A 27,295-nucleotide genomic window follows, 5' to 3' on the forward strand; every position below is an offset into this window, starting at 1 on the left:
GAGAATTGAAGTAAATTTAGTTTCATTTCAAGTTATAACACTGAGCTTTTTAATCATTTTAAGTTCAATGCTTTAAGTTTAAAATAAAATCAATTTAATATAAAATCTTAATCATTGGAATTGTTTTTCCAACATTTTGATAAGACAAATATAAATAATTTACTTTCCTCTATTTTAACTATTGATGCTAATATCCCACAAAATATACAACTACTATCAATTTGACAACTTTCAATACATTTCCATTATTAAAACATATCTCTATATAAATCAATCAATACCATAACATTATATTCTATTTTTATATCAAAGGAATATTATATAAAATTTTCAAATTTATCAACCAACAAAGAGACATGGGGCCGCAATGTTGACCCAATTCACACATATATTTACATACATACATACATACATACAAATTAATTGCACACAACACAATCTAAGCAGCTTTTTCTTTTTCTTTTTTGCTGTTCCAGGGCTTGAGCACAGCAAGTGCAATAATTACAAAAATTATGAGAACGAGTATAACTGCAATGCACCTCCACTTCCTGTTGCTCTTCTGTTTCTCCCTCGCCTTTACCAACACCTTATGCCCCGACTGCACGTGATCAACTGCATTCGAGACCTGGAAATTTCGAAATGGCAAGGGGAAAAATGGTTCTTCTAAGGATTATCTAGATTGCTGATGTCTTTGATCAAAGATTCTATGGAAGGGTTCAGCTACCTGCGTTTCTATGTCATCTAGCATGTCTCCTTGTGCGTTAACCAGAACCGCCATATCCAAAAATACCTGCATAAGGAACATTACTGATAATGTATTCCAAAAATACGTCCTCTGCCATATGTGATCTTCAATGCAACTTCAGTCCTATGGTGATCTGTATTTTCATGCATCTGCTCATATTGAACAACTGTACATATTTAAAACATATCCGAAGGGAATTGCTCCAAAACCACAAATTCAAAAGATCTGATAATAAACCCGCATACACACATAGGACAAGGATAGTCCGTATAGGTAGTTTATATGCTTTTTACCATGACAGTAAAAGCAAAAACGCCTATGAATATGACTATTAAGATACTTTTTTTGCAAGTACAGGCATGGTCCCGAATTTTTATTATTATTTTGATGAAACCAATGCCCCTCAAGGCAACAAGCTGATTAAGTACCTGCTGTAAATCAAGAAGCTTTTTCTCCATATCTTTTACTGCATCATGGCGCTCTTGAATTTCGGACACAGTGCTCATGACCTGCAAACGCACCCAAATTTAATTTAGCCATAACCAATTTCTAGTCACTTATATTTCACCAAACCACAGTCCAACTAAGTCCAATATGGATTGTGTCACTGCAACATGAGATGGCATACAAGAGAATACTGAAAATCAGTCCTCAAGCTGTCAAATGAATGTTTGATTTTGGAACTCTTATAATAGTATAAATCATTATCCTTCCAATAAATTCCACAAAACAAAAGAAGGCTCTAGAAATGAACAATAAGTATTATCTTTGTGAAATTGCTGAAGTAAGAAGCTATACTAGTAAAGGAAGAAATAAGGAAAAGTAAGACAAACCTGGCCTCGCCCTTGCTGCTGAATTGCTTTCTGGAATATTTGTTCGCTATCTCCAGTATCTATCAATCTGTCAATTGTCTGTACCATGTGCAACAATCAGACATGCTCTGAACAGGATAGAGAGTTATTCATAATACAAGGAGTGAAGCTTATCATACCTCTTCATCTGGCCTTGTGCCTGTCACTGGAAATCATAATAACCAGTGCAGATAAATATTAGCTGCATATCATGCAATATTGTAGCGGTTAATAAGTATCAGTTGAACATCTTAACCTGTGAAAACACGTCGCTCAATAACCTCTCGGTACTCTTGCTGGATTCTCTCCTTAAGAATCTGCAATAGCATGTAGGAAGAACTTAGAAATACCGGTTCAACAAATAATATCTTAAAGCATCAAAATCTGACCTACCTGAAACTCAGCCATTTTGTCTTTCAACTTCTTTTTCACGGCACTGCAGCAAAAACATGGCTGTTATGGGGTTAAATTCATAGTTTCTTTTCTACTTTAGGACGGGACTTGGAGGGTATAGCATCGAAATCATTAATATGTTGGACTATATTAAACTACAAGTTAAGAAACAGTCACTGCTCTTTCTTATACAGCCCTAATCATGAACCGGATGTAGTGACTATTTGAAACACCATGACAAGTGTAATCATAAAGAAATATGGCACAAAAACAAGCTTCAGGAACTGAAGAGTACAGTCAATCCATAAGTTACTTCCAACAAAAGCTATAAAAAGGCTTTCAATATAATATGCTAACAACACATGTTCCAACATTATGGAAAGCTTTGCCATTATAGCTCTGCTGCTCCAGCAATGAATACAATTAAATTTTAGTTTTTTGTTTTATACTTCTAGTATGTTTAACAAATAAAATGAAATAACAATTTATACTATCACCAGTCATACGCGTTGCAAGAAATTAAGCAGAACCAATCATTTTATTTTTTAAGTATCAACAAAATAGTAAGCAGTCATGGATCCTTAGAACCTGTGTCAGATTTCATCAAACTAATCATGGCAGCAAAAGCCAAATAAACTGACTTCTGCTTATCATATTTTAGATCCACATTACAAGTACTCATAACAGTTTCGATCATGTATTAAAAGGGACTAAAATAAAATAACAAAAAGGATGGTATATTACAGAGTTGTTGCAACCCTTGACCGGTCAACACCTGATCCCTTTCCGCATCCACGCTTCTGCCTATTGGCTAAATTCTGTCCAACATCAAAAAAAAGAATAAAAGAATAAAAAAAAAAAGAAATGATAAATCAATCAGGCAGCAATAAACAAAATAAAAGCAGTAATTAGTCTTACATCTTTATCCAGTTCATCAATTTTCCCCTTTATAAATCGAGCAACTCTTAAAACTTCATCAATGTCTTTCTCCATTCGCTGTTTGATAGCTACAGATGATAATAGCATCCATCATGAGCTTTAAGTTCAAAACAGGGTAACCAAGATTCAGTTAATTAAGAATAGGCTTTTATTTCATATATTTTCAACATCAAAGTGATAAATGAAAAGATACAAGCACAGACCTCATCATTTGTTTTCCCTGCAGCTTTCACTGAAACTATGAATGTAAGAGAAACATGAAACAGAATATTGCTTACATTTCATGTCAGGAGCCTTAGCTACTGCCCTTGATTCCTCATGTGCATCCTGCATAAAATATTTGAATGAAAATGGCATCCGAACATCTTAATCAATAGCCAATGATGTCGCTCACAAGATTCATCACTCACAAATCATCCAGCAAGTATATATCTTGGCCTTGGATTCACGAAACACTAAATGGGAAAACTTGGAATTTAGCAACCTAAATAGATTTCTTCACTATAGGTTTTATGGCTAGAGAGAGAGCGGGATGCTAGTGCTTTCAAACTGCAGTCTTGAAAATCATAAAAACAATACTAAAGCTGAACGAACTTTAACATCAGGAAGGGATGAAAGATTAAGTAATGTCAAAGCTCAGGAAAGATCCAAGCCAAAATTTTTGCTCTTCTTCCATATCAGTATTAAAAACTGAGGAATCCTCAAGGTTTCAGTCAGTTTTAGATGAATTACATCCAACAATTCCTAAAATTCATACTAGTAAGGAAAATATTGAAGGCAGATATCTTGAAGCTTCGGTATCATACAAGGAATCGGGAAATATATTAAATAAGATACCTGAAGCATTTTGAGTAGCTTATCCAGCTTCTCATATTGTTTATCTATCTCCTGAACCTGGAAAAGACAAAACATAGCAGGAGATCAGTGATTCAAGCCATAGCTTATTCCATAAAGAAATTTAATTCCACCTAAAGAGATGAACACGAAGAAAAGTTGCAATTGCAGTTACGAATCCAATATATTGCAGCTTAGCTTACAGAGGATAATTATTACATCAAGAAGTCTATAGCACCTTTACAAAGAATTCTTGAAGGCAGAGTTCTCCAGAGTTCATTGGAGCTCCTAACTCGACATCTCTACCTTGGGATCCACCTCTAGGGAATTCACAGGACTCCTGCAAGAAATAGAGCACGAGTGCAACTAGTTTATACCAACCCAAGATAAAATTTACTAAAGCATAATTCAAGGCAGACAAGCTCATCTGCTTATTCTAAACAGACCAAGAATTTACAAAGAGAGCCTTCTGAAAATATCTTAATTATACCTAAAAACATTTTTCTATCCACACAAAATTTAAAAATTACATAACACAAGTTCATGCTCAGTTTTTTTTTCCTTTTAAATTCAACGAATGCTGATTACATTCCTTTACAAGCTTAAGTTATAAGTTCTTTTGATCTAGTTTTCAACTCCTAAGACTAATTAATTAATTAGCTTGATAAACTTCTAAATTGATTCAATTCCTACTGAATTAACAGCAATTTATATTAACCTTCGTCTTATAAGAAAAATTAGCTCACTAGTCTCCTAACAATCATTTTCCAATAACGTTAATTTTCTGTTCTTTTAATCAGGATCCAAATAAAATATACAAAATGCAGCTATCCTCATCAATAAAAATAATAAAGAAAAACTTAAATCGAAACAAAAACCAACACAGGCAAACAAATAAATGAGTAGAAACAATTCGAAAGTTGCAAAATGTTACCGTTAAAAGGTTGTTCATTGTGGAAAGATGAACAAGACTAAACGAAGCTTCAAAGAGAAGAAACAAAAAATGGAGAAAGCTAAAACGATATTATTATTAATTTTAATTAATAATAACACTATAACTATTATAATTGTTGATAAGACCTGGTTTTTTTTTTTTACATTTAAAAAAACCAGGTCTTTTTTTAAATTTTAAGGTTTCAACTTTTTTTTTTCTTTTTTTTTTTTCCTGTGAATTTTTAAGAGAGAAAAGGGAGAAACAAAAGAGGTGGGGATCCGTTTCAGAAGAATGGCAAAAGCAAACTTCAAAAAAGCGTGGAGACAGATTATCAAGTACGGTGAATTGTAGGGAAATTATTTAATCATAGGCGTTGAAATTTGTAGGTCCCTGGTTTGATGGATGATTAACGGTCATTGTTGATTAGACACGGTTTCAGATGAGGAACATTCTTTCTCTTTTAGAGTTTAGGCCGCGGAAACTCGAAACTTTGGCTTTCCTTGTCTGAAAATGATTCTTTTTAGTTTACACATTTGTCCTTGTTACCTTCATTTGTGGGCGGCGCCACGTTGGAGCAAAGGCTACAGCTACACAAGGTTGTTTTTTCAACCCATTTTAAACATAAATTTTATTTAATATTTTTATAACCTTTATTATAATTATAATTACATTATTTATAAAATATATTTAATATTGCACATATATGAAGGATAATGTTTATAAATATATGACCAAGTGGTGTGGGTTTTTTTTCTTTTTATTTAAAAATCATTTTATTGTTTGAAGTATAATACGCATAACTATACTCAATTTCCTTTATCGACTTTTATTTAGATTAATAAATATTTTTTGTTAGAATTTGATATTACAATATATATTATTAAAATTGATAAAAATAAAATAAAAATAAAAATTATAAAATATATTATATATTATTTGACTGATTTTATTGGAATTTTTAAAATTATACTGACAGATAATTTTCGTAGTTAGAATTTTTAAACGTATATTTTTGCAAAAAATTATATTATTTTGAGTTAAAAACATATTATTTACTATTTAGTATATTAATAGTAGAAATTTTTTATTTTACAAATAAAAACTATTAAGTAAAAAAATAATATATAATAATGTATTTTTAAAGTAATATTTTTCTTATCAAGATCTAGAAGGGGGTTTTTCATCCTCTGGCTGAAACTTTTTATTTACTTATTATTTTCTCTTATTCAACGTTCAACATTTTCATCCCTTCAACTACCTTGGATCATTGGCGGGCTGATTCAATCAAATATTCAATACCCAACTTACCCCTTTATATAAAGCAATTGAACCTTCCCCATTTCCCACATAACTCTACTTCTGTCTTAAAAAAAACCTTTGCATCTGCCTGTCTTAGCAAGTCAAAGGTACATACATCTCTAGATTTCATTTTAATTATGTTGCCTTTGGATCTTTATTTCATTTTTCTGAAAGCTTGTTAATATGAAGGGTTTGATTTTTACTGATCAATTGTTTTGATCGTTTATCTGGGGAAAATGAATCTGGGTTTCTTTTCTTGGCTTGTGAAATGATGTAGAGATAATCATCCATGTTGATGAATATTGTATGTTGAATATATAAGATCTTGATAGTCTTGTGTGTCTGTCAAAGGTAATTTAGTGCTGGGGTTGCATTGGGGAACTGTTTTTCTTGTTTCAGATATTTTGAATATTGTTACATGTTGTAATGTATCAACCATTCCTTACACAGTTAAGTTTAATTGTACTCTGTACTTGCTTATTTATATGCAGCATTTCTTTCAGGGAATTTGTAATAAAAAATAAAACATAGGAAAGGTTTACATTCGAGTTTGGAGAAGAAAGAAGTGTATTTCAAAGTCAAAGGCAAAGGATATGGAGCCAAGCCATGAGAAGGAAGAGAAGCTAAAGACCAAATCAATGGAGAAGGAAAAGCTAATGCATAAGGAGGAAAAGGGAGAGAAACATAAAGAGAAGGATAAGGACAAATCGAAGAAGGAGAAAGAAAAGAAGAAGAAGAAAGAGAAATATAGAGAAGAAGACGAGGATAATGAAGTTGGAGAGATGAAGAATACATCAGAAGAGAAAAAAGTTAAGAAGGAGACGATTCACAAAGATGATGAAGCCGGTGTGAACAATGAGAAGAAAAATAAAAAAGATAAGGAAATGGAGATGAAGAAAGAAGGGATCATAGAAGAAGGCGAAGAGAAAGATGAGAAGAAAAAGAAGAAGAAAGACAAGGAAGAGAAAGAGAAAAATAAAGAAAAGAAGCATGGTATAGAAGAAGATGAGAAGAAAAAGAAGAAAGACAAGGAGGTTAAGGAGAAAAAGAAAGAAAAGAAGTTGAAAGGTGAAGAGGAAGAAAGACAATGAGGCAAAGGATGATGAAGAAATAGAAGAGAAAAAGAAAGACAAAGAGGTAAAAGAAAAGAAGAAGAAGAAGAAGAAGAAGAAGAAAATTAAGAGAAAGCAAACATATATGCATGTAGTTTAGCTTCAACTATGGGGGTTGAGACACTATTTTCAGTTGAAACTTAATAAATATTTTTATTAATGATTTAAGGTTATGTAATTTGATCATGAAGCTTGTTTGCCCTATTAAACTCTAAATTATTGGAACCAAACTTCCTAATTTATGATATGAAAAAGAAAATAAATTGATTTACAACTAACAATGCTTAACATAACTAAAATCAATAAAATACAAATTTTGGCTTCCTTAAGTCTAGATTTTCTCTCAATAACAAAAATTATCTCATACTAATAATAAATCATTCATAATTTAGTATTTACATGTTCATATGCTTAACATTGTATTTGATATCTGAATTAAGGTATTTATGATATGAAAGCGGGGCTATGCTTTAAGCATGTGGTCCCTCTTGAATCATTCCCACCATTAATAGTCAAAGTAAGCTCAACCCCAATAAAATGTAAAATTTGAGTATATTCTTTAACAAAACAGAGGAAAGTCCATATAAATATATTCATTCTTGCTATTAAATTTCATGTTATTTGTCACATGTTAGTCATACATTAGCTATTTATATTCCTTATAAAAAAACTAACATCATTAGTGTTTTGGTTAATTACTATAACATTTGACAAGTTTAGATATTAAATTAGACCAAAAGAAATTTTATATACCAAATTAGAAAAAAATCAAGTTCTAATATCAAAGTGGGCAAAAAAATTTAGCTACCAAATATTATTTTAATCTTTTAAAAATAATTACCATTCGATCAATATTTCAACGGAATAGTAAAATGTAAAAAAATTAATATGATATATTTTAATAATTAAATGTAAATAGAAATATTTTTACTATATTTTAAACTATAAAATGAGCTCCTAATAATGGGTCGGGTCAAAAGCAAAAATTTATAAAATTGGTCTGGCCCGACTCAAAAAATAAGTCTAAAATTTTATCCAAGCTCGACTCAGATAAAAAATGCTAAATCTGAGTTTGGCTCTGTCAGTCTATATTAATTTATATATATATATTATTTTTATATAAAAAATTAAAAATATAATACATCAAATACAATAAAACATAAATTTTTTAACATGACAACTTGTATGACAATTCATATGTACTTCATGCTATTTTTATTTTTAAAATTACTATAATTTTAAATTATTTATTGACATTACATATAAGATAAATTGTACCATATTAGCATGAAGTACACTTGATTGCCATGTTAGTTGCCATGCCAATATTGTTAAAAAAATAAATGTTTTAGTAGACATTTTTGTTAAAAATAAGCTATTTGACACTTTTTGAAAGATTAACGGCTAAATTTAGCTAAAAAAATTTAATAAAAACTAAATTGACCAAAAAAAACATCGAGGACTATGTCGAAACCATTTTTTTGAAAAACGGGGTCGACTGGATTTTGGAAACGAAAACGAAAGAAACGGGAGTCGCCACCAATCCTTTTTGATGAGGTGTGATCAGATCACCTCGTAAAAGTGGTTGTTTTTAATAAATGTTTTGATTTATTTAAACAACGATTTTGGCCTGCGAAATTCAGATAAACGGGTTCGGGAGTCGGTTATGCGTGAGGAAGGATTAGCACCCTCGTAACGCCCAAAAATTGGTACCTAGTTGATTAATTAATGTCTTAGTGTTGAAAATTGAAAAACTTGAAAGATTTTGAAATACAATCCCTCTTTTGTAAAAAAAAACACTCGAATGTTAAAGATCTTCTCGTTTCAAAGTGATAAAATGTCACATCCAGTAAGTTAGGACGCGACATCTCGAACTTTTGAGAATGAGCTTGCCTTTACTTAAAATTCGTGTATTTTAGCTTTTTTAATAGGGTATTCGATTATTTAGAGTAAACGAGGAAAAAATCAAAACCCAGTAAGTTAGGGCACGATATCCCGAACTTCCAAATACCAAATATTGCCTTTGTTTGCAAAAATCTTATCTCGAGGTGACAAGTTGTCATATCCAGTAAGTAAGGACACAACACTTCGTATTTCTGAGAATAAATATTTTATTCAAAACTCGTGTTACAAAAAAGAAATATGCCATTATTTAGGTTGAACGAGAAAAATCGAAACCCAGTAAGTTTGGGCACGATTTTCTTGAAATTCCAAATACGGATCATTGCCTTCATAAAAGAATTAATTTTGGGTTAGGTAAAATATAAATTCGTAATAAAACGAGATAATAAAGAATGCGTAAACAAATAAAAATTTTGGTATTTACAGGCATAACAGAATAAAAATAAACATGAATGTGAACGATAATGATGATAAGAGAAAAGATAAAACAAATGAGTAAAATGAATAAGCTAAAAAAAAGCTAAAATAAAAAAATTGAAATTAAAAGGAACTAGTAGTAAATAAATAAATATTATGTAAAACTATTAAAAATGATAGTAATAGTAGTGATAATAATAATATGAAAAATATAACAATAATGAAATGATAATATAGATATAATGCTTAAAATACAATAACAACGAAAATATAAATAGATAGAAATATAAATAGATAAATAACAATAAAATTTATATAAATGAAAATATAATAGTAATAATAATACGATAGTAATAATGATAATAAAATTAATAATAATAATAATATGTTAAATAAAAGATATGATAGTGACAATAATTAAAGAACGTTATTAATAATAATAATAATAATAATAATAATAAATAATAAAAGGAATAAAAATAGTAGTAATAATAAGAATAATAATAATAATAATAATAATAATAATAATAATAATAATAATAATAGGAATAACAATACATTAATGATAATAATATATGTTGATAACAATAATAATATAAAATAGGAAATAATAGTATGCTAATAAGAATAGTAATAGGTCACTAATAATAATAATAATAATAATAAGAGTAATAATAATAATACCATAAATTACAATAGTAAAGTAATAATAATAGTACAATAATAATATATTAGACAATAATTGTAACGCCCCCTAACCCTATACCGTCATCGGAACAGGGTTACGAGACATTACCAGTCAGTACAGTCCAATTTCGGTCATTAATTAAAATAAATATTTACACACATCCTAATTTTAAGATGTCGTCCCTTTAATGGGCCATCGCGGTCCAATATGAACAGTAAATTCAATTCGGGACTAATTTAGAATCACTACGAATTTTTAGTAAATTTCAAAATTCATACTACATACCGTTGCCAACCATAATTTACTCATTTCATGAGTACATCTACAACCTAAATGACTCTCATAAAACATCCTAGGTACATACCGTTACCAATAATTAACACACTTTACCTTAATGAATTCGGGATCGAATTGGGATGCTGATTCAACGTTCTATCTTTACTAAACTCACAAGCATGCGAAAACAAACCGTCACTGAGTATGGTATACTCAGTGGTATTTCCATAATCCGAACACTTAATAATATAACAATTAAACTTAAAATCACAATAACAATTATAAGTATTCATTTATTTGTTTTATAGATAAAATTTCAATTACTTACCATATAAATTCTATACAAGTCATATAACAAACACAATAACATATTTGTTCAATTCTTTTCATTTACTTACCGTATAAATTCTATACAATATATTCACAATTCACTTGTTTTCACACTTTACTTCTTAACAATATACCATTTTAATTCATTCTAACATCAATCATCATCCATTTGAACTTCACTCATTTCATGAACCTTTTGGTTCATGTTTTCAATCTCATATCTCAATTTCAATTCTCAATTCAATTTCTCATTTCATTCCAATAGCTCAATCAATCAAATTCACTCGACTTATCTTTTCACTTATTTACCCCTATTAACAAGACTCGGACCTTGGCGGATACACGGATCCAACCAAACACACCAATATGGCACCCAGTGCCTCATCGGATAGTTCGAAGCAATATTTGACACCCAGTGTCTCATCGGCCTAGCCAAGTAAAGTTGGTACCCAGACCTCATCGAATCTATCCGAAGAAATATAGTGACACCAAAGGTCTCATCGACTCGAGGTCGAAGAATCCTGAACACTTCCAATCCTATGGCATGCCAACTATATCCGACTCAGCCCGATCATCATTAATAGGGTATTCAATTCACTTTTCAATTTTTTCAATCAATACACATTTTAATTAATCACATAAATTCATAATTCAATACAATTCAATTCACTTTTCAATAACAAATATCCAAATATCACAAATCTCATATTTAAAATTTTCAAACAATTTATATTTCAATTCAATTCAAATAATCAATATATATTCAATATTCAATATATATATCTATATATATATACGCCAATTCAATCAATATAAATTCAATAAATTCATCACATACTATATCAATCCATTTCATTTGCAAAACACAATAATTCTTACTTCAAAACACTTAATATACATATTAAGAAATAAATTCAACAATTAAGTATTAGGTTTGGATTATAGATATACAAACCGTAATTTTCGAGCTAACTCCGTTGACTTTGTCTTGTCCTTTCTTAGCGAGATTTCGGTACCACATTGACTACGAAATTAATACAATTCATAATCATTAATACATTACTAATTCATATCTTGACTTATAGAATTCTAAATTAAGATCTGCTAATTTTTCCTGAAACTAGACTCACAAATCTTCTTACAATAAAATTTTCAGAATTTTGGTTTAGCCATTAAGTACAGTTTATTCTTTAAATTCACCCTATTCTGCTGTCTGATAGTTTCGTCCCTTCCTCACTAAAAATTAATTATCTCACAGTACAGAACTCGGATAACATTCTCGTTGATTTCTAATGAAAATAGACTCATTAGGGATTCTAAACATATAACTTTAAGCCTCTAATTATTTTTATTCAATTTTGGTGATTTTCCAAAGTCAGAACAGGGAACCTGAATTCATTCTGACCTTGTCTCATAAAATTCATTATATCTCATAATTTACAATTCAATTGCTTATATCGTTTCTTCTATAAGAAACTAGACTCAATAATATTTAATTCCATATTTTATTCATCCTCTAATTCAATTTCTACAATTTTGGTGATTTTTCAAACTTAGACTACTGCTGCTGTCCAAAATAGTCTTAGTACAAAATGTTGATTTACTTTAATTTCAATTTAATTCTAACTAAATTCACTTACTTTTCTATCTTAATTCATACTTTATTTCTATTCAAATTTCATCCATACTCTCATTTAAATATTAAATTTCCAGCATACTTTCATAATTTCAAAATTTCATCAATTTAGTCCCTACAACATAAAACTTATAACTTACTTTACAATTTGATCCTATTATCAATTCTAGCTTGAAATTTACTCAATTAAACCCTTAATTCACTATTTTATTCAACATGAACTATACTTGAAAATCTATAAACTCTCAAAATATCAACTTAATTTCATCAAAGTCTTGTTCCAAAGCTTCTAAAACATCAAAATTTAAGAAGAAATGACTTAATTGACTTACCAAATTAAACTTTGAGCCTTGAAACCCAAATTTTCCTTTTCCTTTTTCTTTCTTTCTTTCTCCCCTGTTTCTTCTCTGTTTCGTTTGCTTTCATTCTGTTTCATTCTGTTTCTTTACTTATTTATATAATATAATATATAATATACCATAATATAATAATAATTTAATATATATTTTAACACATAAAAATCTCAGATTTTTATGTTTATGCCGCCTCACTTAGGACAAATGGCATAATTGCCATTTTGGTCCTCTTCATTTTCTTTTAATCTACAATTCAACTTTCATCATTTATTCAATTTAGTCATTTTTCCTAATTACTCTTAATTAAACTAAATTTACTTAATTAAACTCTAATTAACCACTCAATTGACTTTGTAAATATTTTTAATAAATATTTACGAATCCATTTTTCAGAAACAGAGACCCGAAAATACACTTTTTCGGTAACGGTAAAATTCGGGTCGTTACAATAATAGTAAAATAGTAAGTAATAATAATATATTAAATTAATTAATTTAATTAAAATATTGAAAATGACAAAAAAGGCTAAATTGAACCTAAAAAGAAAGTTCGGGGCCAATTTGAAAATTAATAAAGAAGAAAAAGACCAAATCGAACGCGCGAACAAGAAGGATGGACCAAATCGGGCAATAAACCCTCCCTCTAAAACGCACAGCATCGAGTCGGACCTGATTGAAATCCAAGTGCGAATTCGGGCTAAATTAAAACCTAAAAAAAACTCAATTTCAAAGTAACAAAAAAGCGAAAGGGCTAAAAGCGCAATTATCCCTTCCACTTAAAAACACGAGGATCCTGAGGCGGGTTAATGCAAAACGTCGCCGTTTTGGCACCTAAATATCAGGCCCAAAACGACGTCGTATGGGCATTGTTATAAAACTCAAAATTTTTAACAAAAAATTCATTTTATCCTTCCAAAACAAAAAAACTAAAAACCCTCCCCTCTTTTCTCTCTACAAGCTTGAGATTCGATGAGGAATCCGGTCGGTCGCCGCCGGGTTGGCCATTGCACACGGTGGCTGAAAAATAAAAAAGGTATGTTTTTTTTTCTTATTTTCTTTTATATTTTTATATATATCTCTATATATATATGCTATTTTTTAAAAAAGAAAAAATAAAAGAAATATGTATATATATATTCGAAGGAAGAAAATAAAGAGAAAAGTAAACTAAAAAAAATCGAGACCTTTGCACGATGAATCGATTTTTGATTAGCTTGCTGTGTTTTTTTTGTTTGAATCTGTTTTTTTATTCAAAAAATCCCCTTTTACATTGCTTTTGTTCGGCTTATATAGCCATTTACACTGCTATTATTCTTGTTTTCTGTCTTTTCTTTTTAATGCTTGCAGGTGACTGTGCAACTTGGAGGACGGTGGGGCGGTGCAGAGGTGGCGTCAGAGGGCAGGTGCGACTGGTGGCAAAAGATAAGCTAGAGTTTCAACTTTTCTAAAACACTAGTTTGACTAATGGATTTGGGTTTGGGCCATTTGGGCTTGTTTTGTTGTTTGGGTGGTTTTGGATTAGGATAAGTTGAGTTTTGGGTTTGGGGTTTTATTTTAGCCCAGGCAGAATTTGGGCTGTACAGACTATATTTAAAATTATACTTTTTTTAACCACCTATCAAATTTTAGTAGTTAATAAACTCCACAGAGCCTAATAATCAGATTAAAATATGCCATAAATCTAATACTTTTCAAAAATTTAAAATTTAGTATTTATAATTTTGTTTTCATAAATTTAGTCTTTTATTTTTAAAATTTTAAAATTTAGATCTAATTGTTAACTTTATTAATTTTTTGTGAATTTTGGTGTGACATTTTGAAAAAAAATACTCAGTTGGGAGTTATATAACTAAAAAATGACATTGTAATAAGCTTAGATTTAATAAAATAATTTCAACAATATTAACAGTTGAACTTAAATTTTAAAATCAACAAAATAAAAGAACTAAATTCCAAAAAATAAAACTACAAAAACTAAATTTCAAATTTATAAAAAGTAAAAATGTTTATAACATATTTTAACCTCATCCAAATCTATAACTACTAATAAAAAGTAAATACATGAAAAACTGAGAGGAGGGCTAATAAAAGGAAAAATAAAGAAAATGTGGAGGAAATGAAGAAATGATAAAAAAATTTAAATATGGATATTTATTTTAATTTTCATGTTACATTTTAAGGTTTTTTTATCTATTCAATTTAATTACTTATATATTTTAAAAAGTTTGGTCAATTACCTATTTAAAAATATTGATTAAATTTTAATTTAATTAATATTTGTATTATTATCAATGGATTTGGGTACATTAAAATATATTTTCCTCTCATTTAAAAGTTGTTGAGGAACTATAAATAATTTTAAATATTATATAAAAAGAATAAATATAATAAAATTAATGTTGAAAAATATTTGAATAATTATTTAATTTCAATTTCAAGCTATTCATTTAAAAAGATTGGTTTGTATGTTTGACTGGCATAATAATTTAAGATATTATTGACAAATTAAAAATAAAATTATGCTCATTTCAAATTTAAATTGAATGATTTATTTAAAGAGGTGTACATATCCAGCGTGGCCAATTCGCATAGAATTTCTTTGTATAAAAAGTTATATTTAAATAAGTTAATTTATATAATGATTTAATCTTTTTATATTTATTCTATAATTGATCTATAGAATAATTCATAAGTCAGTATAAAACTGGTATCCAATTTTGAATCATTATTTTAATTTATAATTAATAAAATATCATAGATAGTAATAATCATATTATTAAATTTTAAAAATAAAAATTTAATAAAAACTATTTACTATTAATTAATTAAAATTATAATATATATATAAAAGAAGGTAGAACCGCGCGTAAGCTGGGTGCTCATTCGGTCATTCTAGTATTTATAAAAAATGTATAATCTCTTTTATTTATATATTTATGAAGACCTGGAATCTCTTGAGGCTTATAACTCCATTTTTGTTTATTTTATATTTCTTTATTTTGTCATGTCATCCCTTCAACTGAGTTGACCCCTCTTTCTATCTGCAACTTAAGGCTTAAGTCTTTGTGTCCATTGCGTGTGCCAGCTATGCTTTGGATCCTTGGCGGGTGGAACAATCTATACCCAACTGCCTGCTATAAATTGAGTATGTTAACCTTTCCCACTTCCTACATAAATCCACCCACTTCTGTTTCTGTCCTTAAACAACAAAAATAAAACTACTTTGCATCTGCCCCTCTTAGCCATTCAAGGTACATATCTCTCTGGATTCGGTTTTTGGATGTTTCAACATCTTTCTTGTTTATCTGTTCTACCCATTTCTTTTTCTGACTGCTTGTTAGTATAAAGGTTCCATTTTTATTGATCCGAAATTGAATCTGGGTTTTTTTCTTGGTTTGTGAAGTGATCTGTAGATACTCCTCCTAGAACGAATAACAAGTTCTATTATTCTTTTGGCTAATAGCATAATTATAGTTTAGATTTAAGGAAGATGATCAATATATTTCAGGAAGCATGTGCTTCTCTTTCATTCCCATTAAATCATCTTCATAAAACTGTTCCTTTCTATTGGTCTAGCAGCAACTTCTTAATTTCTTCCTTCTTACAATAATTCGAGTTATATCACTGAGAATAAGGAAATTGGGAATTTCTTGGGAGGCAAAAGTGTAAACAATGGAACGCTTATCTGTCAAAGGTAATTTACTGGGTGGGATTGCATTAGTTAAGCTTGTTCTAGGACAACAAATGTTCTTGTTTTAGATCATTTGGATTCTTACAGATTGGATAAATGATGGATATAGATTTCAATAACTTGTGTTTTTCTTTAAATACCTTCATGTTGATGAATATAGTGATTAAGATCTGGACTGTTTAGTGTATCATGTGGGTGAATATCTGTGTCTGTTGTTTTAAACATGGAATTTACGATAACATGCTTGAGTAAGGATTACAAAGGTCAACTCCATTGTGACTCGGTCGATCTTGAGGGTAGCGGCTACTGGTTGTAATGACTTGTCCTCTAGGTTCTAGGGGTTGTAATGATGATTGGAGACTGGCTGAATCTGGTAGCAGTGGAGTTTCTGCTCCCTGCAGTAGTATAGTGTGTTTTACAATGTCGCAACAGGTTTGGCAAATGTTTTTGATATCTAAATCCATTTCTTATACGCATGCGTATGTCACCAGTCTATATTAACCTTCTTCTTGGAAGTAAAATAGGTATAGGGAGTAAGAAAATGCCAAGGGTACGGAAAAATTTGTGTTGATTTATCATTGAAACCTTTTATGCTGCCACTGTTTTTCCTGCTATTATATTTGCTTGAAATGTCAGTTTTCTCATTCCGTTGAATCAAATTAGTACAACCTTTTTTGGGTTTCGTTGTGGTTTATTTTTCTCTTTCTGTTTTTTCCTTCTATTAGCATATAATTGTAGTGGAAGTATACGGAATCAAGTTAGTTGAAGGGCACATATTCATCCTTGCATAAAAGCCAGATCACTTTTCTGTTTGAAATTTTGAACATCATGCTTCTACTATCAGAAGTTTTGTGCTAAACTTGCTTTTATATGTAATGCCAGTAGTTGTAATATACCAAACATCATGTTGTGTCTTTTAATGAATCTTATAGTCTGTTCATGTTTGGTTGTATTTTGTCCGTGCTTATTTATATCTGGCATTTTTTTTAAGGGAATTTGCTGAAAAATCAGGGAAGACTTACATTCGAGTTTCAATTTGTGGCAAAGGGTTCTGAGTTGCAAGGTACATTTGAATCAATTGTTAGCGGAGGAAAAAGGGTGAAGAAGGAAGAACTGCATTTCAAAGCGAAGGTAAAGGATATGGAGCCAAACCATGAGAAGGAAGGGAACGTTGAGGTCGAACTTGAATTGAAGACCAAATCAGTGGAGGAGGATAAGGGGGAGAAACATAAAGAGAAGGAAAAGGAAAAACACGAGGATAGTGAAATTGGAGAAATAAAGAACAAAGAGGAGAAAAAGAAAGAAAAAAAGGAGAAGATGCACAAAGATGAAGAAGATGATAAGAACACAAAGAAAAAAAAGAAAAAAGACAAGGAGGTGAAGATGAAGAAAGAAGGAAAACACGAGGATAAAGAGGTGGTAGAAGATGATGAAGAGAAAGAAGAGAAGAAGAAGAAAAAAGAAAAGAAGCAAAAGGAGAAACAGGTTGAGGGAGAAGAAGATGAAGAGAAAGATGAGAAGAAAAAGAAGGAGAAAAGTAAAGAAAAGAAGCACAAGGATAAGGATCATGAGTTAGATGAAGATGAAGAGACTAGAGAGAAGAAAAACGAGAAGGATAAGGAGAAAAAGAAAAAAAAGAAGCTGAAAGATGAAGAGGAAGAGGGAGAGGAGAAAGCGACAGAGACAGAGAAGAAGAAAGACAAAGAGGCAAAGGAGGAGAAGAAGAAAGAAAAGAATAAGGATAAAGTAGAAGGAGATGAAGATGAAGAAATAGAAGAGGGAAAGAAAGAAAAGAAGAAAGACAAAGAAGCAAAGGAAAAGAAGAAAGAGAAGAAGAAGAAGGATGATGTAGGAGATGAAGATGAAGAATTAGAAGAGGGAAAGAAAGAAAAGGAGAAAGACAAAGAGGCAAAAGAGAAGAAGAAAGAAAAGAAGGATGAGGTAGAAGAAGATGAAGAAGAATTAGAAGAGGGAAAAAAAGAAAAGAAGAAAGACAAAGAAGCAAAGGAGAAGAAGAAAGAAAAGAAGAACAAGGATGAGGTAGAAGATGAAGATGAAGAATTAGAAGAGGGAAAGAAAGAAAAGAAGAAAGACAAAGAGGCAAAGGAGAAGAAGAAAGAAAAGAAGAAGAAGGATGAGGTAGAAGAAGATGAAGATGAAGAATCAGAAGAGGGAAAGAAAGAAAAGAAGAAAGACAAAGAGGCAAAGGAGAAGAAGAAAGAAAAGAAGAAGAAGGATGAGGTAGAAGAAGCTGAAGAATTAGAAGAGGGAAAGAAAGAAAAGAAGAAAGACAAAGAGGCAAAGGAGAAGAAGAAAGAAATGAAGAAGGATGAGGTAGAAGGTGAAGAGAAAGAAGAGGAGGAGGAGAAGAAAGACAAAGAGGATAAAGATAGTAAGTACAAGGATGAAGAGGAAGAAATCGACGGGGAGGAAAAGAAGAAAGTCAAAGTGGAAAAGAATGTTGTGAAGGGTGAGAGTGGCATAACCTCCAGGGAAATTGTAATAGAAGATACTGGGAAAGAACCAGAAGGTGAAGGAGACCAAGAGAAGCAAAAGGGTAAAGCAAAAGAAGAGAAAGATAATAACAATAAATGTGAGAAGAAGAGAAAATTTGAGGGGAAGGACAAAAGCAAAGATATTAGCAAGCTGAAACAGAAGTTAGAGAAAATTAATAGCAAAATAGATGCCCTACTTGAGAAAAAGGCAGACATCCTAAGGCAGATTAATGAAGCTGAGAACACGACCAATGAAGTTGCTGTGTAATTGCATACATGGACTGACTGTGGTATAGCACTATGCACTAGTGTGTTTTACACACGCATTTTTTTTTTTTGTAATAGTATGTATAATGTTTACATGGATAATATAGATTCCCCCAAAGGTTCATATATCCATCACTCTGATATGAAAATGACAGCTAGAAATTTACAGCGTGAAAATTTGTGACTTTGGAATTGTAAGAATCTTATAATAATGAATCGTTCCAGTTAGCATTGATGGAACTGTTATATGGAGATGATCATTTTATGTATCCTTGGAAGAAAAGTTGATCCTGGAGCCTTTATTGAATTATCTCTTTTAAAACTGAACTAGAACATGTCAAGTAGCCACTTGCAAACTCCCATTAAATGAGAGTCAAATAGCCATAAACTTGTGAATATGAGGGTTAAGTTTGCAGTATGTCAAACAGCGCTGTTGGACTCTTTGAGATTTAAATAATGTAAAGGAGACCTTTAGTATACAAAAATAATCAGGATTGATAGTAACAACTGTCATCGCATTCTTTGTTCTGCTAATTTTTCTGTTTGTATATTTTCAAGGAGCAGAAGCCATTGAAATTTTGAGTCTTTTCTTTATGTTCTAACTTATGAGCCCTCTTTCATTTTTTCAATTTATTTGTGTTAAATTATAATTAAAATTATTAAAATGATATTTATATTAAATTATAATATATATTAGAAACTATGCTGTATTAAACAATAATTACAATTATCTTATATTTGAAATCAAATTATTAGGAAAAAATCGTAATATATGTATACTAAATAATATCTATATATATTAAAATTATGTTATATTAAGTAATAATTAAAATTATATATATTAAAAATAGAGATTCTTCAAAAAGAAAATAAATATGAAGGGGGTTAAAGGAGGAATTATTCTTTTTTTGGGGTTCCAGTCTATCCGCTGGACCTCTAACTTCCTGTTAAAACTTGAGATGGCTGTGAGATTGAAAGTAACACCCCAGTGGAGGTGTTCTAAACACATCCACAACTTTCTACTCTTCTCTTTTGTCTTAGCAGATTCAAGGTACATACATACGTCTCTACATTTCTTCTTTTTTGTTTTGGTTTTGGGTGTTTCAAGATCTTTCTTTTTCTTTTTTGGCAGCTTGCTGAGATGAAGCTTTCATTTTTATTGATTGCTTGTTGTTTTGATTTCTTTTTTTGAATTTTTAATGGGAAACAGTATCTGGGTATTTCTTGATTTGTATAATAATAGCTTAGATTTCAGGAGGATGATCAATTTGGTCATTTCAGGAAGCATATGTTTCTTTCCTTTTAAATCATCATCATAAGCTGTTTTTCTTGTTGTAGATAATTTGAATATTCTTACAGGTTCATAAATAGAGATTTCATGTTGATGAATATATTGAAAATGATTTGGACTGTCTAGTGTATAATTTGGGGTGAATATCTAAATGACAATAACATGCTTGAGTACTAAGCACTACATAGGTCGACTCAATTGTGGCTCGGTCAATTTTGAGGCAGTGACATTGGGTTGTAATGGCTTGTCCTTGGTTGTGGCAGTTGTCATGATGGTCGGAGAGGGGCTGGGTTGGCTGCATCTGATCGCAGCATTGTTTATGGTGTTACCAGTGGTGCAAGGTCACAATATCGCACCGGGTTTCACAAATATTACTGGTATTTAAAATCCATTTCTTATAAGCATTCATATGTCTCCAGTCCATAGTAACCTTATTCTTGGAAGTACGAAAATTATAATGGTTTGAAAAGAATCTTATATTGATTTGTCATGAACACATTTTATAGTACCATTTTTTTTCCTTTTATTATATTGCTTGAAATGTAAGGTTACTTTTTCCAGTTGAATCGAATTAGTACGGATTTCCGGGGTTTTCGTGTGTTAGAAAATGGAAACAATTTGCTGCTACCATCACAAGTTCTGTGTTAGAATTGATATCATGTATAATGCCGGCAGTTGTAATATACCAACCATCTTGCTGTGTTCTTTAATGAATCCTATACTCCATCGTCATTTACGGTTGTATTTCGTCCTTGTTTATTTACATGTCACGTTTCTTTCAAGGAATTTGCAGAAAACTCAGGAAGGCTTTACATTCAAGTTTGAGTTTGTGGCAAAGGGTTCACAGTCGCAAGATACATCTGAATTGATAATCAGTGGAGAAAGAAAGGTGAAGAAGGAAGAATTCCACTTCAAAGTCAAGGCGAAGGATGTAGAGCCAAATCATGAGAAGGAAGAATTGCATTTTAAATTGACTGTGACTCTTTTAGTCTCGAAGTACTGCGTTAACTTGGCCCACCAGCCTCGAAAGTCAGTGCCATCAAACCGGGGGCACTCCAGCTTGTGGGATCGTGAAACAATGTCCATCCTACCTTGGCATTGAGGAGAGGTCAAACTTCCAATCTCCACTCGATGAAGGGTTGGCAATGACTCCCTAGGGGGGAAACATGGTGGAGGCCCTTCCAATACGCCTTTTCCTTCGTCTATTGATGGTCCAGCTCCTGAAGAACCAGTCAACTTTCCCAAGTACTATTCAAACAACTCCTAAAGGTCTGACTTGAACTCACCTCTCAAATCCTCCTTCAAATCCTTGAATCGTTCCTCCAAATGAGTATCCCACCGGGAGACCTTAGTTTTCAATTTGGTCATCTCCTACTGAAGATAGGTCACCTCCTTTTGCAAGTGAGTGGAAATCCCTTCACCGGCTATGAGAACCCAAGCTCTGATACCTTTGTTAAGGATGAATTCCAAAAATAAAAAAGAAAACGAGAAAGAAAGAGGCAGAGAATGAGGAGGAAGAAAAAAGAAGCAATTTTCATTCCATAATTGTTTGCATAACCATTCCCTTCCCTCTGCTGATAAACAGGAGGGAGAGAGTTTGATTTTCAGTTAGTGGCCGTTACGGCCAACTGGAGGTATGAAACACACCGTTTCATTAAACGGTTGTAACATACCCGTAGCCAAAACGCCCTCGTTTGCTTCTCACCCCCAAAACTCATCGTTTCATTAAACGATGTTCCTAAAATGTGGCGTTTAATTACAAAGCAACAAAAACAAAGAAAATATAACAGAAATTACGGAATTTTGAATCCATTTGCAACCAAATTATATCCCATAACAAAGGATAAGAAGAAAGACAAACGACAATAAAGATGCAAAGCACAAGGATAGAGAAAAAGAAGAGGAAAGAAACAGATAAGGAGGAGAAAAAAGAGGAAGCCGGAAAAATTGTTGTGAAGCATGAGTGGCATAGCCTCCAGGATAGTAATAGAAAATATCAGGAAAGAATCAGAAGGGAAGCAAAAGGGTAAAGCAAAGGGAGGCAAAAAGAAAGATGAAGATAAATACAATGAATGTGAGAAAAGAAAAGAAATTTTGAGAGGAAGAACAAAAGCAAAGATTTTAATAAGCTAAAGCAGCAGTTTGAGAAAATTAATACCATATTAGATGCCCAACTAGAGAAAAAATCTGAAATCCTGAGACAGATTAAAGAAGCTGAGAACAAGGCGAAGTTGCTCTGTAATTGCAGACATGGACTGATGATGGCATAGCACAATGCACTGGTATGTTTTACATTTTCAGTATTGCTTTATAATAATATATCTAATGCTCTCGTAGATGTTATATTCCCCCTGGAGTTCATATATCCATCACTCTGATATGAAGATGACAGCTAGAAGTTACAGTAAAATACTTGTGGAACTTTGGAATTGGAAGAATATGAAAATAATGAATGGTTCGTGTTAGAATAGATGTGAATAGATGGAAATTGTTGATGTGAAGGTGATCATTTGATGTAGCTTTAGAAGAAGTTGATGAGATTTATTTTTCAATATTCAATTTTACTAATAGTAGTTGCTATAGTTGGACTCTTGTATTGAAGTAATGGGAGGCTTATGAAATCTCTCCACTTGATTTATTAACAAAACTTCTATTTATAAAATTAAAGATAAAGATAAATAATTACATATAATATAGAAATAAGATAAAAAAAATTCAAAACTAGGATAGAAAAAAATATAAATGAAGTTTGTAAATGGATTCAAACTACTTGAAAGTAGATGTAACTTATAGAAAAGATTGGCTACTGTGCTTTGGCTGGTTGAGTGGTGAGGCCAAATCCTAATGGGAAGAGGGGATCATAATGTGGATCTCCAACATGCATTGGCAACTGATCAACAGTCTTGAACCAGGTGAATGAAAGCTTGCCAGTAAAGCCAAAATCACCAAACAACACATCAGCAACTCCTTGACCCTCGCTTCCTGGCAGCCATGCAGCGACAAGAGCTTCAATGGAGGCAACATAAGGTTGGATCACAACAGGACGACCAGAAACTACAACCACAACGCATTTCACAGTTCCACATACATTTGTGATTGTGCTTGGCCCTGGTTCAGGAATTGTCAAGTTTAAGTTGTCTCCTTTTGTCTCTGCATATGGATGCTCCCCTACTACAACAATTGCATATGAGAAACCACCGGACTTGACAAACTCAGCATCAGGGTTTTCATTGTATACTACTTTAGAAGTTGGATCAACTGTGTTCTTGATGGCTGTGAGGATTGTAGTACCTGTTTATGGAAAGGTCAGTTGCATAGATTCTTAAGGATTCTTCAGCAAATTGAAACAAGCGGATAAATATGAAAGTATTTTATTACCGGTTGTGAGGTTGTTTCCACTAAATCCCATCCACTTAATTGTCCATCCACCACATTGGTAACCCAGATTATCAGCATGGCTACCAGCCACTAGTATATTTGATGCCTTCTTAGGCAAGGGAAGTAATGGAGCATCTGCAGATTTTCCATTCTTTAGCAACACAAGTGATTTTCTCACTGCGTCCCTAGCCAATTCTCTGTGTGCCTGTTGAATTGGTAAGGCAATTGGTAAGGCAAAATCAGGAAACTATAATCATCTTGGTAATCGAAAGAAACTAAGCTAGTTGGCTAACCTCACATCCAAGTTGCTTAACGAACCTTTCATCTGCTAGTGGGTTCTCAAACAGACCCATCGTGAACTTAACTAGCAGAATTCTCTTCACTGCATCATCAATGCGGCTCATGGGAACAAAATTATTCTTCACCAGGTAGGTTAGTCCATCAATAAATTCTGTGTAGTTGTATGGAAGCATAATCTGAAGGATTAAAAAACAATGACCATTAGCATTTAAAGGGAAAAAAAAGCATGAAACAGCTTAACAAACTAACCATGTCAAGGCCAGCATTTACTGAAGCTTCAATAGAATATGTATAGTTAGCATGGGGTGGAGAAGTGATTCTATCAATACCCTCCCAATCTGAGATGACAAAGCCCTGAAACAAGGTCCCAACATACATGCATAAGAAGATTTCTTTTTATTGTTGTAAAATTAGAGGGTTTGGTACCTTGAAACGAAGGTTTTTTTTAAGGAAGTTGGTGACCATCTCATAATTAGCATGCATCTTAACTCCATTCAAGCTCGAATAGGAGATCATGACTGTTGCAACACCTTTTCTAATTGAACTGACGTAGCCTGGCAGAAGAATGCTAAGCAAACCTTTATTGTCAATCACTGTGTTGTTTTCATTGATACCTTCGGTTGTTCCACCATCACCTATATAGTGCTTGGCACAAGCGGCAACACTTTCCCTGGATACCAAAACACAGATGAATTTACCTTTTCATATTACTTAAAACATGCCTTAATTATGTGTTGTTCTTGTTTATAATTACTTGCTTACATTCCACCCACAAATGGAACACCCTTGGGATAACTAGAAGGGATTTGTCCTTGTAATCCTGGTATAATCTCAGTCATGTCTTGAACAATCTTGGGATCTTCACTGTAACTTTCATAACATCGACCCCATCTCGGATCTCTACATACCTGCCCCATATATAATGCAATTCACTTAAAAGTTCCAATTATAAACAAGAGATAATATTTAACGTGGTTCGGGAATGTTTACCGCAATACAAGGTGCAAATACATAGTGAATGCCTGTAGCTCTGACTTCAAGAGCTGTTACAACTCCAATCCGACTAACTAGTTCAGGATCCCTGGTTCAAAATTAATGAGAACTTCCTCCGATTTCTGATAAGGTGATGGCTAGCAAAAGTATTCAAACTTGCCTGGTAGCACCGAGACCGATGTTGTGAGGAAAAATGGTTGCCTTGTAGACATTGTTATGGCCATGAACAGCATCAATCCCATAAATCATTGGAATTCCTAATCTGGATGATAATGAGCCCTTTTGAAATTCATTGACCATGTCGATCCAATCCTTCGGTGAAGCTTGTGGAGTTGGCTCACTCCCTCCTCCACTCAACAAACTACCTGCCAAATGCAAATTCATTCGCCCTTTGAGTCTAGAGGTGTCCATGGGCAATATCATTACATTATGAAAGTAAATTGATGATAGGCTTACCAATGAAATACTTTCTCATGACCTCAGGTGAACTAACGTTGCGCTCAATCTGGATCATTTGTCCAATTTTTTCCTCTAATGTCATCCTTCCGATCAAGTCTTTGATTCTAACATTATATGGCTGGTTTGAATCTTTATAAATCATTTTTGTATCTGCATTTGCTGAAGTTGCCAAGCAGCACCAAACCAGGATTGCCATCAAAAGGGTGCCAACAATTCTTGGTCTTTCCATTCTACTCTTTCAATGATTTTCCTTCAAAATTGAAACAAGAAAATTAACAATCCCAGTTTCAGGGTAAAATCTATATTATGACAATCAATGTTATTCATATGACATATTCTAAAATAAATTATTAAGTAAACCTAAGATTATTGAAAAGGAGAAACAAAGAAAAGATTGAAGAAAAGTATCCAAATATCCATATCATACTCCATAACTACTTTATCAAAAGATCAAATAAAAAGGAGGACTCCAAACATGCACCATAAAAAATCAGACTTCTAAAACACCCTAAGATCTAAAACCAAAATTCACCAATAAAAAAAATCCTAAGCTTGTTTTGCATGTCACCATGGATATTGCACTTATCAGCTTCATACATACATTATGCAAGAAAAGAAAAAGAAAGGTAGAACTGGAACATACAGGAAAATCCCAGAAATACAATAATGGTGTGGTAGTGCCTACAAACAGAGACTGTTTGAAGATACAGAAAATGGTGGGTTGGAAAAGAGAGAAGGATTATAATGTTGAAAAAGAAAGCAGGGTAGTTTGGAAAACAAAACAAGAATTTTTATTTATAATATGTCTTACATCCTGAGTTTCGTAGTTGCTTTAAATCGTGTAAAAGAACAAGCGAATAACACGGATTCTCCAGTTAAAAGAGATGATGTGGTAGATAAGCAATCATTTATTTTCTTACCTTAATTTTTTTTTTCCGAACTTCAATTAATTTGTTTATCACTAAATTAATTACGATTTTTTTGCATTAGTATTACATAACAGATTTCTAAATCAGATCATAAACCAATATCAGTCTATGATTTAATTCTATATTTTGTCATTTAATTTAGTGGAAAGTAAGCACTAGTTTATTCATGTGATTGTTTTTCAACATTCCATTTATATAAATCAGATTATGCTTATTACTAGTCAATTTTTAAAAAAAAAAATTAAAGTTTCTTTTATTAGGTGTGATTGGTCACCTAAAACATATCCTTTTAATAAAATTTTAAAATTTAATTAAAATTGATTAAAAAATAATTTTTAGTCTAAAAAAAGAAAATTTGGGATCAAGAGTTCAACTACGTGTAAGGAAGATATTAATACTCTCACAATGCTTGTTAACAAAAACAATATCATTTAATCATATATTATTCTTGACTTGAAAATATTGAATTTAATTTTGATGTTTAAAAGAAATTCTCTCTTGTACAATCATTTTATTCTAAATAAAAATTAAAAAGAATAATAACCCCAAGGAAACCTAATAATAATTCTCAAATGATAAAAAAGAAAATATTTTATCCATGGAAGGATATTCTTTCTGAATAAATAATTATTGAAGGTCTCGGCGGAAACTTGACAATGACATTCAATATTGTCTCAAATTAGAATATTACCATATTTATTTTAGAAAGAAAAAGAAGAAAATCATTTAAATTTTATAAACACATTTAATACATAAATAATTAAACTAACATGCATATATG

At 31.5% G+C, this 27,295-nt stretch overlaps 5 protein-coding genes across 10 annotated transcripts; 3 read left to right on the forward strand and 2 right to left on the reverse strand.

The window, feature by feature from the left end:
• Positions 1-278: 278 nt before the first annotated feature.
• On the reverse strand, positions 279-5,009 carry LOC108474239 (syntaxin-132-like). 2 transcript variants are annotated; one of them, XM_017776180.2, is made up of 13 exons: positions 4,697-5,007; positions 4,001-4,102; positions 3,766-3,822; positions 3,207-3,255; positions 2,908-2,996; positions 2,734-2,807; positions 1,990-2,032; positions 1,853-1,913; positions 1,737-1,762; positions 1,579-1,656; positions 1,174-1,254; positions 725-790; positions 279-625 (listed from the first exon to the last, which is right to left on the reverse strand). In XM_017776180.2, exons 1-13 carry the CDS (start codon positions 4,712-4,714, stop codon positions 440-442), a joined length of 930 nt encoding a protein of 309 aa, XP_017631669.1. In that variant the 5' UTR covers positions 4,715-5,007; the 3' UTR covers positions 279-439. The 2 variants fall into 2 exon arrangements, 1 of the variants encoding a protein (XP_017631669.1); XR_001869878.2 differs by having other exon boundaries at positions 471-625; positions 725-894; positions 4,697-5,009.
• An 898-nt stretch (positions 5,010-5,907) lies between these two features.
• On the forward strand, positions 5,908-7,275 carry LOC128283553 (uncharacterized). Of its 2 annotated transcripts, none has more exons than XM_053020962.1 (2): positions 5,908-6,102; positions 6,487-7,275. In XM_053020962.1, exon 2 carries the CDS (start codon positions 6,589-6,591, stop codon positions 7,084-7,086), a length of 498 nt encoding a protein of 165 aa, XP_052876922.1. In that variant the 5' UTR covers positions 5,908-6,102; positions 6,487-6,588; the 3' UTR covers positions 7,087-7,275. The 2 variants fall into 2 exon arrangements, with proteins under 2 accessions (XP_052876922.1, XP_052876921.1); XM_053020961.1 differs by having other exon boundaries at positions 5,909-6,102; positions 6,499-7,275.
• Positions 7,276-15,632: 8,357 nt separating this feature from the next.
• Positions 15,633-19,486, forward strand: LOC108471703 (uncharacterized). 3 transcript variants are annotated; one of them, XM_053020865.1, is made up of 2 exons: positions 15,633-15,856; positions 17,394-19,486. In XM_053020865.1, the coding sequence occupies exons 1-2, from the start codon at positions 15,799-15,801 to the stop codon at positions 19,163-19,165; spliced, it is 1,830 nt and encodes a 609-aa protein (XP_052876825.1). In that variant the 5' UTR covers positions 15,633-15,798; the 3' UTR covers positions 19,166-19,486. The 3 variants fall into 3 exon arrangements, with proteins under 3 accessions (XP_052876825.1, XP_052876827.1, XP_052876826.1); XM_053020867.1 differs by having other exon boundaries at positions 15,662-15,962; positions 17,450-19,486; XM_053020866.1 differs by having other exon boundaries at positions 15,663-15,962.
• Positions 19,487-20,047: 561 nt separating this feature from the next.
• Positions 20,048-23,102, forward strand: LOC108470765 (uncharacterized). Of its 2 annotated transcripts, none has more exons than XR_001869381.2 (3): positions 20,048-20,215; positions 20,719-20,832; positions 21,249-23,102. XR_001869381.2 is itself a non-coding variant. In XM_053021925.1 (3 exons), exons 1-3 carry the CDS (start codon positions 20,124-20,126, stop codon positions 21,555-21,557), a joined length of 525 nt encoding a protein of 174 aa, XP_052877885.1. In that variant the 5' UTR covers positions 20,048-20,123; the 3' UTR covers positions 21,558-23,102. The 2 variants fall into 2 exon arrangements, 1 of the variants encoding a protein (XP_052877885.1); XM_053021925.1 differs by having other exon boundaries at positions 21,239-23,102.
• LOC108470764 (uncharacterized) lies at positions 23,047-26,390 on the reverse strand. Its single transcript, XM_017772210.2, has 10 exons — positions 26,229-26,390; positions 25,583-25,835; positions 25,287-25,491; positions 25,124-25,214; positions 24,896-25,041; positions 24,560-24,803; positions 24,383-24,487; positions 24,127-24,309; positions 23,834-24,038; positions 23,047-23,746 (listed from the first exon to the last, which is right to left on the reverse strand). The coding sequence occupies exons 2-10, from the start codon at positions 25,812-25,814 to the stop codon at positions 23,259-23,261; spliced, it is 1,899 nt and encodes a 632-aa protein (XP_017627699.1). The 5' UTR covers positions 25,815-25,835; positions 26,229-26,390; the 3' UTR covers positions 23,047-23,258.
• Between the last annotated feature and the right edge of the window lie 905 nt (positions 26,391-27,295).

The sequence above is a fragment of the Gossypium arboreum genome, chromosome 11 (genome assembly GCF_025698485.1).
Source record: "Gossypium arboreum isolate Shixiya-1 chromosome 11, ASM2569848v2, whole genome shotgun sequence".
Classification (NCBI taxonomy): domain Eukaryota; kingdom Viridiplantae; phylum Streptophyta; class Magnoliopsida; order Malvales; family Malvaceae; genus Gossypium; species Gossypium arboreum.